The 16,712-nt window shown below is 46.8% G+C and overlaps 1 protein-coding gene across 1 annotated transcript in view; it reads left to right on the top strand.

Moving 5' to 3' along the window:
* Positions 1-16,712, top strand: part of LOC138350095 (uncharacterized) — a 189,770-nt gene that overhangs the window by 34,493 nt on the left and 138,565 nt on the right. The window contains exon 5 of the mRNA XM_069300387.1: positions 11,855-12,016. Within this exon, the coding sequence (XP_069156488.1) occupies positions 11,855-12,016 (162 nt within the window). The remainder of the gene's footprint in view (positions 1-11,854; positions 12,017-16,712) is intronic.

A 16,712-nucleotide genomic window follows, 5' to 3' on the forward strand; every position in this document is an offset into this window, starting at 1 on the left:
CAATTGTTTTTTCTGCACTTTATACTGTTTGAAAACCCTTGGATTTTCAGAATGATACACAAACAAGGGTTTAATTTTCAAATCGCCACTTACATTTGAACACAGCACAAGCATAAACCTATCTTTCATAGGCTTGTGTTCGGGCAATGATTTTCCTCCTTAGTAATATATATCCTCTTAGGCAATCTTTTCCAGAACAGTCCTGTTTCATTACAATTAAAAACTTGTTGTGGTAGGTATCCCTCAGTCTCTGCAAACTCTTTAAATTCTTCAATGAATCTTTCAGCTCCTGGTTTGTCTGAGCTGGCAGCCTCCCCATGCCTCACAACATTATGAATACCACTTCTTTTTCTAAATTTTTCAAACCATCCCCTGCTTGCCTTAAAGTCTTTTGTATCTGCACTCATTCCAGGGGTTTTCTTTACAAGGTCTTCGTGCAATACCCTGGCTTTCTCACATATGATGGCCTCTGAAACACTATCACCCACTAACTCCTTATTGTGTATCCAAATTAATAACAACTTTTCCACTTTTTCAAGTATTTGTGGTCGTTGTTTTGTGATTGTTCTTACGCCTTTTGCTACTTTAGCACTCATAATGTCCTTTTTCTTGCTAAGTATAGTGCATATCGTTGACGTGGCTTTGTTGTACTGCCTACAAAGTTCAACAACATGTGTACCATTTTCATGCTTCCAAATGATCTCTTGTTTTTCCTCTATTGTCATCCTCACATGCGCTTTCTTGCCTTGGTCAAATGACCAAAAATCCAACAAAACACTGAAAATCCTGGTGAAGAATTGAGGCGGGATAGTCACTGGGTGCAAGGCACTGGTAAACTGAGGGGCGATCGCCGTACCACCACACGCTAGGTCGGCCTGTATGCGTATCAACACCCTCGCCTTCCAAGGCAAATTTTCTTAGGAAATCCTGCTCGTATTCCGAAAAACTCAAATACAGGGACACTCATATTCCGAGGTACCACTGTACTGCCCTTGGGGCTTTGGGCCTCCTTCCACAAGTCACCTCTGGATCTACCCCCGCTGTGCCGATTACTACTCGGTTTTTGGCCGCCCATGGAGTCAGCTGGGGTGGGATTTTTTCTTGCTCCTGTTTGTCTCTGGTAGGGGGTGTAGTTTTTGTCATTGGCAGGGGCATGGGGTACTGCACAGCTAGTTTTCACCTATAACAGCGGCTGGCTCTGTTCCGACTGGGTATGTTGTCCTCTTGCGGGGTTTTTCTTTTGTTTTTGTTTTGTTTTGCCTGGTGGGGGAGGGTCTGCCGTTGTGGTCTCCCATTGCTGTTTTTGGGGTATATATATTTGTCCACTCTGTTGGTGGTCCTTCCTGCTTGGCCCCCGTGAGTGGACACATTCCAGGGGTTCAGCTTTTAGAAGTTTGATTGGTAGACTTGGGCGAAGGTTCGCAGTACCCTATCTGGGCTTCCCTTAGCATGTAACCAAGGCTGAGAGTCCTGGAAAACCCCACGGGGGCTACGTGGTCCGATGGATGTGACCCTTGAGTCCCCCCTCGCGTCTTGCGAGTTTGAAAGTTGCTCTGTCCCCTTGTCTCTGGGTGACACTCATTGGTTTTGCCTCCACCATGCTACCTGTTGGGTCGGTGATTGTTTTGACCCGGAGTCATGCGACGTGTATTGTCTGTACGTCATCCAGTTCACCCAAGCCTCTGATAGTGATTTGCAGGTGCAGGCAGCTACGGCGTTGCATGCTAGATTTAGGTTGCTGCAACGCGCTCGGTTGGTTGCGACCCCGGATGCTCCGAGACTGCCCTGTTGGTTGCGACCCCGGATGCTCCGAGACTGCCCTGTTTTGGTTATAGGGTCCTGGACTTGGGGGTGGAGTCGCTTCGGCTCTGGTTCCGTCCGCCCCTCCTAGTCTGGCTCCGAAGCGTATGAGGGTTTCGGAGTCAGGGCAGAGTCTAGTTGGTGTTGAGACTCGGGCAGTCTCGGGAGTGTCCCCTTCAGGGGTTGCGGCAGAGGCATTTGAGCCTGGTCCTTCTGACAGAGCTTCTGGGTCTGGCCAGTGGGCCCCCTTCGTTCCTGCTTTTTTGGCAGCTCCCATCATTTCTTTAGAGGTGGAGAGTTTGGAGAACCTCGCTCGAGTCCTCAGGGCGAGGTTCCTGAGGTTGGGGAGGGGTTGGCTTGGGGGGCTTTGGGCCCTGTTGGACCCTGCCTGGGGTTTTCAGCCCTCCGAGCAGGGCTTGGTGGGCTTTGGGCCCTGTTGGACCCTGCCTGGGGTTTTCAGCCCTCCGAGCAGGGCTTGGTGTTACAAGGAGAGGGGTTCTCTTTCGCTCCCTCCGTGTACGAATAGGATTTGGTGTCCACCCCTCCCTGGGTTCGGTTCTGTGATCCCGCAGGTAATCGGTTCCGTCCTTTCAGAGGTTTCTGGCTTCCCGCATCTCATCTGCTGAGGTGAGGGAAGCCTTGACGGCTTACCTCCTGCGTGACCCGGATTATTCCTTCGTGATGTATCCGCGTTCCTTCGTGTACGGCTCTGCTGGTTCGTACTGGGTTCGTTATGAAGTTCCAGAGTCGTCCTGGTTGGCAGACTGCCCTCTTTTTTTTCATTGGAGGCTTTGCACACGTTCTGTCCGTCCTGCATGCTTAAGTGGCGAGAGACTCAGTCTGCATTTCAGGTTTTCCTGAGGGGGCGACTTCGAACATCTCGATGCTTGTTTGTTCGCCCCTGCCCTTCCTCGGGATGTTGGTGTCATGCAGCTTCACGTGCAGGTTCCTTCCCTTTCTGCTGCCTTGGAGGTGGAAGACTTGTGTACTCGTGGCCTGCTTCTTTTGCCCTGTGGTTGTTTTCCCTCCTTGAGCTGTCCTCTGACTGGCTTGAATTGGATGTTGGGGCGCTTAGGGCCACTGCCAGGTCCGGTGTACGGCCTCCGTGGTACGGGCGTTGTCTGCTTTGCTGAAGCTCTTTGCGCCAATCCTGCAGGATGCGGTTTCGCAGTTCTATGCTTCTCGCCTTGCGTGTCGGCAGGCGGTGCTGGCTTCTTCCTTAGAATCCGCTTAGATTTAGGAGGCCTGGTTGACGACCGGGCCGCGGGGATGCTAAGCCCCGGAAGCACCTCAAGGTAACCACCTCAAGGTAGACCCTGACTCTTCGGTTGTCTTCTCCTTTTTGTCTGTTGCTGTTTGCTGAATCAACTGTGGTGCAGTACCTGCAGGTGGCCTCGGTTAGTTGTCGGCCTATGTCAGTTGTTATTGCTCCAGGGGGCTCGTGGGGGACTTTCCCGGAAAAGTGTTGCTAGGGCTCGGGGTTCATCTCGTTGTGGTAGGCCATTGGTGCTGGATTCGGGGCAGGCGCAGCCTACGGTTCCGGCTGTTTCTAGTCGGCGTGGGGATCGCCCTATTCGCCACTTAGGTTCTCGCAAGGTGCGTCAGCCCTTTCACGGTTCGTCCCATTGACGGGGCGATGGGGAGGCGGCTCGCGCCTGGTCCCACGATTCGTGGGCTTTTCAGGTCGTTTTGTTCAGCCTGTGGTGGCTTTGGGTGGCTCCTCCTCCCTTGGAGGGTTCAGGTCTGGCGGGGCAGGCCTCTTCTGCGCTCTGTCGGGTCATCTCGGAGTGGTTTCGCCTGGGGGTGGTCGAAACAACGACGTCCCTCGTAGAGGCCTCGTAGCCTGGTGGATAGCGCGCAGGACTCGTAATTCTGTGGCGCGGGTTCGATTCCCGCACGAGGCAGAAACAAATGGGCAAAGTTTCTTTCACCCTGAGTGCCCCTGTTACCTAGCAGTAAATAGGTACCTGGGAGTTAGTCAGCTGTCACGGGCTGCTTCCTGGGGGTGGAGGCCTGGTCGAGGACCGGGCCGCGGGGACACTAAAGCCCCGAAATCATCTCAAGATAACCTCAAGATAACCTCCCTCAGGTGGGTTTCCCACCTGTTTCCGGTCCCGAAACGGGACTGCGTGGACCTCTGGTTCATTCTGGACTTGTCCCGTCTGAACCCGTGGGTTTATTGCTCCTTCCGGATGACTACTCTATCCCAGGTCCGTCTTCTATTGGAGTTGGGTGCTTGGATGGTGTCCCTGGACCTCAAGGACGTGTATTGGCACGTCCCGGTTCATCTGAGGTTCAGGGACTGGCTCGGTTTTGTTGTGGGGCATTAAGGTTACTGCTTTTGTTGTCTTCCCTTCGGGCTGAATCTGGCACCTCACGTTTTCACCAGCCTTACTTGTGTCGTGGTATCCCGCCTGCATCTGTTAGGTGTTAAGGTTTTGGCCTATCTCGACGGTTGACTGGTTTGAGCTCCCAGGCAGTCCGCGTGTCTGCTCGCCAGGGATTTGGTTCTTTCCCAGCTCGCCGGGTTCGAGTTCTTGGTGAACTGTAGGAAATCCCATCTGTTTCCCTCTCAGGTTTAGTCTTGGCTGGGTCTGGTTTGGGACGCTCGCACCGCTTCCTTGTCTCTGCCTCCAGCGGCTCTGCTTCGCCTGTGGTCTCGCCTTCATCTGTTTCTGAGGGGTTAGCGGGTCACGCAGTGGTTACTCGAGTTTTTACGGGAGCCTGAACTTTGCAATGATGGTGTACCCGCCAGGTCGGGTGTAGCTTCGTTGGCTGTTCTTGTTCCTTCGGGGACGTCTCTTCTGTCTCTCTCGCGACCATTGGGTTCAGCCACCGGGGGCTTTGCGTCAGTTGCTTCATCACCGGCTTCCTCTTCGGGTTTTTCGGGGTTCAGTGGCTTGGCGCCTACCCGAGCCCTCTCTCGATATGTTTATGGACAGGTCGTCTCTTGGCTGGGGCTTTGTGACCAGTGCTCACCAGGCTGGCCAGGGGCAGTGAGGTCCGTCCTTCCATCCGGGTCATAGCACGGTCAGGGAGTTCGCAGCAGTGTGGATGTCGCTCCGGAGGGTTCGACTCGCTCGTGGATCGACGATCCGGCTCCATCCGGACTGCTCCCCGGTGGTTCATTGCCTGAACCAAGGGGGTTCGATGCAGTCCTTAGCTCTTTGGGGCTGGTCGCTTCGGGTGACTCGTCTGCTGAGTTCTCGGGGTTTGGCTCTCTTGGCGGTTCACGTCTGGGGGGTGTCGAACGTCCTGGCGGACAACCTGTCTCGTTTCCCTCCCCTTTCTATGGAATGGATGGTCAACACTGACTCTTTTCGTTGGCTGTGCCAGATGTTTGGGATTCTGGACGTAGATCTATTTGCGTCGGCGTGGTCGAGGCATCTCCCGGTATACGTGGCACCCTTCCCTGACTGCGAGGCCGTTGGGGTCGACTCCTTCAGGCAGGACTTTGCGAGGTGGGGTTGCCTGTACCATTTTCCCCTGGTTCAGCTGTTGCTCCAGGTCCTGGCTCGCTTGGAGACTTGCCAGGGAACAGTTATCCTTCTGGCTCCTTTGTAGCCGGCCCAGCCTTGGTTTCAGGTGCTGCTTGCTTGGTGTCCAAACCCGAGGATCTTCCCGCGGCCTTCCCGACTTTTTCAGTGGATCGGTTCAACCCGGTACGAAGCATGTTCGGTCTTCTCTTCAAGTCTTTGCATCTGGGGTTTTTGACTCAGGTTTATCATCCCCTTGTATGGTGCTCAGGTGGCTTCGTTGTTGGTCTCCCACCTGCATGCTTCGTCTCAGCGACAGTATGAAGTTTCCTAGTAGTCCTTCTGGTTCTTCTTATCACTGAGTAGGTATTCTTTAGTCTCTGATAGAGTTGTTCTGTCCTTTCTCTCTTGGTTGTTCTAGGACAGTCATCTTATGCCCAATACTGTCGCCTCGTATCGTGCGGTGCTGGCGGAGCTGCATCAGCTAGCTTTCGGTGTTGATGTTACTTCAGCCCCGTTTCGCAAGCTGTCTCGGGCATTGTTTCACCTCCGGCCTGCTCATGCACCTCCTGAGCCGTCCTGGTCTTTGGACCGGGTGCCCTCGTTTCTCTCTTCTCCTCGGTTTGTTGTGGCCCCTTCCGTTCGAGATTGTTTTTATAAAGCTCTTTTCCTGTTGGCATTAGCCTCTGAGGGTCGGGTCTGGGAGTTTCATGCTCTCCTCCGGCGCAGGGGTTTCTGCTCCTTCGATCCTGGTGGTCGTTTTATTCAGTTGCAGCCGTCTCCTTCTTTTCTGGCGAAGAATGAAACAGCTGCATTTCGGAGGGGGCCTTGGGTTGTTGATGCTTGGTCTGGCTCTCAGCCTTTATTTGCGCTTCACGGCTTCGGTGGTCGGGGATGCGCTTTGGGTTGACCCAGTTTATCTACATCCCTGTTCCCAGGCTCAGGTCTCTCAGGTTGTCCGCAGGGTTATTAACACTTTCGCGCTCCGGCGAATAGAAAAAACTTTCCCCTTGTGCGCGCGGCGTTTCGGGCGATCGAGCGGCAACATTTAAAAGTGTATACTCTTGTCACTGTCCTGACGTTAATTTTCGATGTATGTATTTCATTTTTGTAACTATGTGTTCGCAATAGAATGTTCTAGAAGAACATAAGTATAAAATGTCACCAAAACATAAGTTAGATCAGCACCAAATAAAAAAAAGTATTCACTCAATTTAACGGCCTATATGGGGCTGTACCCTGGTCGTTATTTCCGGAGCTCCGTTATTTCCGAAGTTAAGTTGGGTCGGGTAATTTTTTAAGTAACATTCAGGTAGGTTATATTTTATACTGTATAACTAAAATTAAATAAAGTTCATTGCGTAATTGCGTTCCAATTTAGTGCCACGCCGATGATTAAGCCAGCTGGTGGCTGCTGCATGGATGATGTGTGAACACGGTCTGATCAAGTCCAGATGGGTGGGAAAAAATTGGTTCATTCCTTTGTATTGCAAAATATTTCATGTATCAATCAGTGATTGTTAATATTTTCTCAATAAAATTTTAGATATGTGTTTTGTTTTCCCCTGAACAGTGCAGGTAATGTATTTTTAATGTTATGACACAGGCTGTGGCGGCCAGGCCATAATAATGGCGATCGAGCCTTGTCACTGAGAGCTAGCCAAGACGAAATATTTTGAGCTCACCTTTTCTCTGCTAATGATATAATATACATTTGCAGAAATTAATATGTAGCTTTTGTTGAAAAAAAAAATATGTTGAAATACTATAATAAAATTGGTAAATTGACTTACTTTTAATGAAGCTGAAGATTAAGAAGCTGTGAAGATTACGTCATCCTCTGCAGCGCTTGTTTTATATTGTTCAGGACTGTATACAGGGTACATACAGTATGTACACTTATTTTCAGGCATTCATTTCACACAACAGCTAGCCTTACTACTAATGAGTTAGTAATTCTAATTAGAATTAGAACTCACATGAGTTCTAATTCTAATTCACAATTGAAAATTATTTCTACTGTATATTTACACTGTACAGTATCTTTTTGTCAAGGCTTAAATAATCATTAACACTTACAATACTGTACTCTATCAACACTCTTTACACTAATTTATATGCCTTTCAATCATATTTTATATCGTTAGTGGAGGCTGCACGACTTTTGATGAGAATTCAGCATCGGCAGGTGCAGCATAGCTTGCAGAGCATTCGTTGCCGGCGGAGGCTGCACGACTTGTTGATGGGAATTCAGCATCGGCGGGTGCAGCATAGCTTGCAGAGCATTCGTTGCCGGCGGAGGCTGCACGACTTGTTGATGGGAATTCAGCATCGGCGGGTGCAGCATAGCTTGCAGAGCATTCGTTGCCGGCGGAGGCTGCATGACTTGTTGATGGGAATTCAGCATCAGCGGGTGCAGCATGGCTTTCAGAGCATTCGTTGCTGGCGGAGGCTGCACAATGTGTCAATGGGAATTCAGCATCAGCGGGTGCAGCATAGCTTGCAGAGCATTCGTTGCCAGCGGAGGCTGCACAACTTGTTGATGGGAATTCAGCATCGGCGGGTGCAGCATGGCTTGTAGGGCACTCGTTGGACACAATATCCAGAGGTTGGAAATGGGAAACAGATTCACGGAAAATGAAAAGGAAATGTGTGAAACATTAAATGAAAAGTTCCAAAGTGTGTTTGTACAAAATGAAATCTTCAGAGAACCAGACACAATAAGAATTCCAGAGAACAACATAGAGCGGATAGAGGTGTCTAGAGATGAAGTGGAAAATATGCTAAAGGAGCTCGGGAGGAACAAAGCAGCTGGCCCAGATGGCGTTTCACCATGGGTTCTGAGAGAATGTGCATCTGAGCTCAGCATTCCACTTCACCTGATCTTTCAGGCATCCCTGTGTACAGGAATCGTAGCAGACGTGTGGAAACAGGCTAACATAGTTCCAATCTACAAAAGTGGCAGCAGGGAAGACCCCCTCAATTATAGACCTGTATCATTGACAAGTGTAATAGTGAAAGTATTGGAAAAGCTAATCAAAACTAAATGGGTAGAACACCTGGAGAGAAATGATATAATATCAGACAGACAGTATGGTTTTCGATCAGGAAGATCCTGTGTATCGAATTTACTCAGTTTCTATGATCGGGCCACAGAGATATTACAGGAAAGAGATGGCTGGGTTGACTGCATCTATCTGGACCTAAAAAAGGCTTTCGACAGAGTTCCACATAAGAGGTTGTTCTGGAAACTGGAAAATATTGGAGGGGTGACAGGTAAGCTTCTATCATGGATGAAAAATTTTCTGACTGATAGAAAAATGAGGGCAGTAATCAGAGGCAATGTATCGGAATGGAGAAATGTCACAAGTGGAGTACCACAGGGTTCAGTTCTTGCACCAGTGATGTTTATTGTGTACATAAATGATCTACCAGTTGGTATACAGAATTATATGAACATGTTTGCTGATGATGCTAAGATAATAGGAAGGATAAGAAATTTAGATGATTGTCATGCCCTTCAAGAAGACCTGGACAAAATAAATATATGGAGCACCACTTGGCAAATGGAATTTAATGTTAATAAATGTCATGTTATGGAATGTGGAATAGGAGAACATAGACCCCACACAACCTATATATTATGTGAGAAATCTTTAAAGAATTCTGATAAAGAAAGAGATCTAGGAGTGGTTCTAGATAGAAAACTATCACCTGAGGACCACATTAAGAATATTGTGCAAGGAGCCTATGCAATGCTTTCTAACTTCAGAATTGCATTTAAATACATGGATGGCGATATACTAAAGAAGTTGTTCATGACTTTTGTTAGGCCAAAGCTAGAATATGCAGCTGTTGTGTGGTGCCCATATCTTAAGAAGCACATCAACAAACTGGAAAAGGTGCAAAGACATGCTACTAAGTGGCTCCCAGAACTGAAGGGCAAGAGCTACGAGGAGAGGTTAGAAGCATTAAATATGCCAAAACTAGAAGACAGAAGAAAAAGAGGTGATATGATCACTACGTACAAAATAGTAACAGGAATTGATAAAATCGACAGGGAAGACTTCCTGAGACCTGGAACTTCAAGAACAAGAGGCCATAGATTTAAACTAGCTAAACACAGATGCCGAAGAAATATAAGAAAATTCACCTTCGCAAATAGAGTGGTAGACGGTTGGAACAAGTTAAGTGAGAAGGTGGTGGAGGCCAAGACTGTCAGTAGTTTCAAAGCGTTATATGACAAAGAGTGCTGGGAAGACGGGACACCACGAGCGTAGCTCTCATCCTGTAACTACACTTAGGTAATTACACTTAGGTAATTACTCGTTGCCAGCGGATGCTGCATGACTTGTTGAATTCCCAGTGGGTGCTTTCACAAACTGTTGAAATTATAAATTTATCTATTTTTGTCTGAATCTGATTTTCTCGGGCTAATATTCTGAGACATTGCTCTCAGCTGCGCGAGTTCACAGTAAACAATGCGGTCACATGGCCAGGTGCAGTACATTCTAGGTCCATGGGGGAAAAAAATACCTATTGCCTATACTATAAAAGGTATTTAATAAGAAAACAAAGAATTTTGCTTAATAACAATTGTTTTAAAATATTTTATTAATAATAATTTAGAATTTTCTTCATAAAACTGAATCATTTTAAGAGAAAGTTAAGATTTAATATACAAGATCGAGGTCAGTGGCCTGGTCGCCATGTGAGGGGCTGTCGATGCCAAAACAAACCCAATACCGACCGTCAGTAATATCGACCACCAGACCGGTATACGAGGCTCCAGATACCGATCTCCCAAACCGGTTGTTATTACCGGCAGATCGGTATAAAAGAGGTCGTTAAATTGAGTGGATACTGTGCGTCGATCACTAGCCGTGAGCGCCAGACAGCAACGAAATGTTTCAACTATCTTCGGGGTTGTAAACTCCACACTTGTCCTACAGGGTTAATTTTGGTATCACTGAAATCGCAATAAAATTCTCTACACGGACATATGCATATAAATATAGAATCAATGTCGCAGCCCACCTACAAGAGTGTGGAAAGTGGCCGAAGTGTTACCCGCGGCGGCATATCGGCGAAACCTGCATTGAAAAGTGTAGATTCAATTCACTGTCCTGACATTATTTTTCAATGTACGTATTTCATTTTTATACCAATGTGTTCGCAATAGAATATTCTAGAAGAACATAAGTATAAAACGTCACATAAGGATGCGTTTGACCGGCAACAAATAAAAAAACTATGTCGATTATACTCGTTGTGTCAATGATACAATTGTTTTACCACGATGATTCACTGCCATGCCGTTCTCCCAATTAAGCTCTTCGGCTATTAGATAAAACGTAAATTTCATGGCGAACATAAGTAAACTATCCCCAAGTAGATCGGATAGAAATTGGAATTTATACAAATATTTTTTCTCGAGACTCCAGCCGGAGTCACCCATGCGGACACAAGAGAAAACTTGGTGACGATGTCCGGTGCCACCCCTGGGTGAAAGTGTTAATCTAGCCAGCCTGCGGTTTATCCCCGTGCCCCACGACGTGCGTAAGCTTGATGCTTTAGCTGCAGTCTTTGGCAACATATCTTGGGTTGACATTCGGGCGCGAGGTTTTTTGGAGGTCGAACAGGGTCCTGGTTGCTCGCTACCTGGTGAATATTCTGGGGCCAGGTAGGGTCTGCGTTGCCTTGGGTCGGCTGTGGCAACCAGTTGTCTCGACTTCGTGTTGAGGAGTGAAGACGAACCGCCACTCGGGTAAGTCCCTGTTTTCCTTTGGGTAGTTAGCTCCGGGGAGCCAACGGGGCTTCCCCCAGAAAACTAGCGTTGAATGTAATGAAACGCCATTTTCTGGGTGAGTCCCGGAGGCTCCCCAGCATCCCTCCCGCCCTCCAGTCGGCGGTGTTTTTCGCGTTTTTTGGACATCCAGCCTAAGAACTGTAGGTTGGGTCGCCGGCAGATTGGTCTGGGGCTCCCCCTCCTCCTCCCGGGGAGGGGTGGGGTGCGCAGACAACGGCGCGGCGACGTGATGACATCATGCTAGTTTGCTAATTTTCGTTTGTTCGGCTTTTGGTCACAATACTTTTACCAGAATAGGGATCTGTTTTGGGGCGCCTACCTTTCTGGGTGCCTGTCCCGGTTGATGGCAGACATAGATTGCTCCCAACCACAAGGAGGGGGTCTCTATAGACCATTGCTCCTCTTGCCTCTCTAGAGGGGGCCAGGTTCTGGCTCGTGGTCCCCAGTAGGCAAGAACTCCATGCATTAACTGATGCCAGAAAGATATACATATCCATTCAGCCTGGATAGCTCCGGGGAGCCTCTGGGACTCACCCAGAAAATGGCGTTTCATTATATTCAATGCTGGTTTTTGTGTTTAGCAGTTAATTTTGTTCAGTAAGTAGTTCCCAACAATAGCAAATTAAGTTATTTAAGTTTCCTGCATTTGTTTCAGCATATGCCCTAGAGTTATCTGTTTCAAACTTTTAACAAATTTAACTTTTCACCCCTGGTAAAATTTTAAGTTCTGTATCATATATAAAATTGACATACTTACCTCACTCCTTAGGTGCAGATGTTCAGTGTGATGGATGTGGTGTGATCTACCATGGTCAGTGTGTTGACTTAGGCAATGCCGACCCTCCTCCGTGTTGGCTTTGCCTCACATGCGAACAGCTGGGACTGAGGGCCTCGACGCACCATGATCCTCAGCACCATAGCAGGCGTAGAGGTAAGTCCAGGTAATGACTGGTTGGATTTCTCTTTTTGATATTATTAATTAAATCTTCATATATATATATATATATATATATATATATATATATATATATATATATATATATATATATATATATATATATATATATATATATATATATATATATATATATATACATATACACAGTGGCACCTTGATTAACGAGTGACTATTTACGAGCATTTCGAGTAAAGAGTGAGCCACTCGCAGCAAATTTGTCTCTGTTGACGAGCTTCACCTCTATTAACCCTTCAATTGCGCATCACATCATATGATGCTTTGCCCGACTTGCAGTAAATTGCGCATTGCATCATATGATGCGCGGGCATATCGCGCACGATTTGAAAGGCCCGCGGGGTAGAGGGGGTCCCCATACGCTACCCAGGGGCTATAGTAAACAGCCGCCATTTTGAAAAAAAATCCAGCTCACGCTACCATCGCTTGGGAGGCCTCAGTTACCCAGCAGCCACCATGTCGAGCGCAAGGCCGAACGCTTCCTGGGGCACGCCCCATGCAATCACTCGCCCAAGAGCAAATAACCAGTGAATTATTTTCCGATGGTGAGGAAAGTGACTTTGATGACTCTGATATTGATAAAGACTACACACAACCGATGTTGATAGCACGGACAGTGAATATGAGATACAGCCGCCTCCCATGGCGAGGCCTATATGCTCACCCATGCTGCCTCACCCAGTGCCTACCCCAATTCTTCCTTGGCCACATAGTTCCTGTGATTATTTAGAGTCTGAGGATATTTTCGGTGACGAGTCAGAGGAAGGCGACTCTTTTTCTGGTTTTAGTGAAGTGGAATCAGAACATAGTGTTACTGAGCCTGGTGCCAGTACCAGTGGTGTTACTGGGCGAGATTTTGTCACGTCAGCAGTGTCTCGCCCAGCCAAGCGCCACCGCATGGAACAACATGTAGCACCAAGAGCCTCATGTTCACGTGCCTCTATCTCACGTGCACGTAGCGGCCGTACTGTGCGTAGACAGGCTTCAGCTCCTGGTCCACGGGGTGCATTGCTTCCTCGCCGTAGTGCCCCTGCTGCGTCCCCTGTTGCGTGCCCTGCGTCTCGCAGGACACCAGGTGTACTAGTGTGGAGTGATGGTGCTGGTTTTGTTCCCCGAATTCTTGCCTTTGACAATAAAGACGTTGGGATTACAGAGCTTTTCCCTGATAATGGTGATGATATGAGTGAATGTGATTATTTTACTGCATTCTATGATGAGCCGCTCATGGAATATATTGTACACCAAATGAACCTTCATGCGGCTCATCTCATTAGAAAAGAGATAACAGAATTTTCATGCTTGCAACGTTGGAAAAACACCAATATAGGTGAAATGTATGTGTTTCTTGCCATATGTATGTTGATGAAACACTGTGTCAAACACGCTATCACAGATTACTGGAGCAAAGATCTGACTATTCCAACACCTTTCTTCAGGAAATATATGTCCAGAGACAGATTTCAGATACTCTTCAGGTGTGTGCATTTTGCAACTAATGAGGACCGGACTGAGGACGATAGACTTTGGCGAGTGAGGCACTATATGAATGAGGTGATTGGAAAATTCAGAGATTTTTACGTAGCAGCACAGAAGCTGGTGATTGATGAATCCCTTATACTATTCAAAGGACGTGTTTCATTCAAACAGTATATTCCCTCCAAATGAAACAGATTTGGATTGAAATTCTTTGTACTGTGTGAGTGTGAAACAGGATACGTGTTACACATGATTCTGTATTCAGCTAGCGATGTAGACATTCCCAGTAATGACGAACATGGTTTCTCTGGTAGTGTGGTGAAGTCACTGATGGCACCATGGATGAACAAGGGCCACATCCTATATACAGATAATTACTATTACTATACCATTGCTAGCTAAGTTCTTGATTGAAAATAGAACCGGGTTGGTTGGCACAGTAAAGCCACGAAGAAGGGAAATGCCAGTGTTTGGCGGTGGACTTGCAGTTAGTGAGTGCCAGGTATGGAAATGTGATGAAATACTCTCAGTACGGTGGAAAGACAAGAGAGAAGTGAACCTGCTGACAACCGTTCATGAGGGTACAATGTTGAACAGTGGCAAGGTGCACCGTGTGACGAGAGAACCAGTATATAAGCCAGATTGTGTTCTTGACTACAATATCAACATGCGTTTGATTGATAAGGCTGACATGATGATTGGCACTATCGAGTGTGTGCGGAAAACATTGAGGTGGACGAAAAAAGTGTTTTTCCATCTTGTTGACATGAGCATGTTGAACTGCTATAATTTGTACCTGGTGAAAACTGGACGTAAACCAATTTTCCGTACATTTGCTTTTACACTTGCAACACAGTTATTAGCAAAGTTTGGTCAAGAAGTCCCTGGCATACGAAGACCAATCATGAACCCAGTGTTGCAGCATGATGCAACACCCAGGCTCGCTCACATAGATGCCTTTCAGCAACACAGACTAAAGAATTTGCCAGCAGGTGGAAAGCGTGCAATAGGCCAACATGCATGTGTAGTATGTAAAACAACAAAACGAAGAGAGCAAAAACGTAAAATGGTGCAAACATGGTGTGAAGGGTGTGCAGTTGCATTGTGTGCTATCGACTGCTTCAACAACTACCACTCACTCCAAGATTTCTAAATGTGCAATAATAGTGCAAAAACCTGTACATAGTGCGTGCTAGTGTGTACATATAAAATAATGAACATTGTGATTACTGTACATAATATAATGCCATAATGGAAAACGTTTGTGTGCGCATGTGTATGCTCGATGTGTGCAACATATATTGACAATAACTGTCAAGTGACATTATGTGCAACATAATTAGTGACTAATATTGCAAAGAATACACGCCTAGACACTGTAAATAATGACGCGAAAATAAATTCGTGGCAACTGTGGCTGCTTGAAGAGCGCGCGCGACCCCTCCGGGACGCACAGTGCATGGACGAACATGCAAACTGTGACGTCATCATCCATCTTTTCGGCTCAATTACATCGCCGGTAAGTACAATTGAATTTTTTTTTATTTTTCCTGTGATCAGGGAACATGACTTAACAGGTTAGGAAGAAAAAATAATTTTTTATTTTTATTTTTTTTTTTTGCACCTGTGGGTGTCAATCAGTATATAGCCATGCGCCATTTAAGGCTTAATGACCAAAACCACCTGGTGCTTCCTAGCGTCTCGTGGGTTCTCGCAAATTCCCGGACACCTCCGACGCCAGTGTTGTTGTTGTTGTATCGTGCACGACAAGCATCCCTCTGCATTTATTTGTCCTTTTCTTTGTTTTTTTTTGTGGTTTTGTGACTACAGTTTGTAACGCACGATGTCGCCCAAGAAGCTTCTTGCTAAAGATAGTGTTGTCAAGATGAAGAAAGACACAATTACTGTGTATTTGAAGAAGGAAATTACAGTGGAACCTCGATTAACGAGTGGCTCTATTAACGAGTTTTTCCAATAACGAGCAAGCCACTCGCAGCAAATTTGTCTCTATTGACGAGCTCGCCTCTATTAACACTTTCGCGCTCTCGGCGAAGGTCACTCAGCCAACCGTATGTGCGCGCGGCGTTTTTGTCGCTTAAGCGTAAAAACAAAAATGTGTATACTCTTTTTACTTTTCTGACCTTAGTTTTCATGCTACGTATTTCATTTTGGTACCAACGTGTTCGCAATAAAATTCTCTAGAAGAACATCAGTAAAAAAAGTCACGAAAGCTAGAGAGATACCAGCATGAAATAAATAACTACGAAGATGAGTCGCCGTGAGCGCTCAACAGCAACAAAATGTTTTTACTCTTGGGATTATTATCACCTCTACAATTGTCCTACAGCCTTAATTTTGGTATCAATGGACTCCCAATAAAATTCCCAACACGGTGATATGAATATAATCGTAGAATAATGGTCCCGGCCCACCCGCAAGAGTGTGGGAAGTGGGCGCACTGTTACCCGGTAACGGTGACCGGACGACACACGCGCGAAACGTTGCTTTGAAAGTTTATACTTATTTCACTGTTCTGATATTATTATTGTATGTATGTCATTCATTTTTGTGGCAATGTTTTCGCAATAGAATGTTCTATGAGCTAAATTATACTACACAAACTTGGACCAAATAGGTGTACTTACCAAGGGAAGGCTGGTTGTGGAACAGTAAGTTGAGCATTTGTTCTTCACTCCACCTTCTTCAGGTTCTTCATTCCTGAAGTTGCTCAACAGATGGTTTGTAGGTGGAGTGAAGCTGTTGCGGGTGGTTACTTCTTCACCACCCAATACACCTGTTTCCGGTGGTAATTGGTGTAGCAGGGAACAACACAGAGTGCAACACCACAGGTCTTGCATCCATAGTTCGTGTCCTTCCTTTTACCGGACCGTGCGCATGCATGACACTTGAGACGTTTGGGCAGTCTGTAAATTTCATGTTTCAGTTTGTAGTTCATGCGATTTTCTGAATCAACAATAGGGCGGCCAGGTCCTCTCGCTGGAGGTGTAACAGGAGTTGCAGGAGAGTCAGATTCATCTGACAAAACAGTTTCGTCAACTGGCAGTGTTGCAGACATGTCGGGTTCAGATTCGTTGTCTGCTTCATCTTGAGGTGGTGTAGTGAACAAAGGCCGCCTCACACCAGATGGTCCGGGAGTTGGCATGGCGTCAGCATTGGC

The sequence above is a fragment of the Procambarus clarkii genome, chromosome 44, assembly GCF_040958095.1.
Source record: "Procambarus clarkii isolate CNS0578487 chromosome 44, FALCON_Pclarkii_2.0, whole genome shotgun sequence".
Lineage (NCBI taxonomy): Eukaryota > Metazoa > Arthropoda > Malacostraca > Decapoda > Cambaridae > Procambarus > Procambarus clarkii.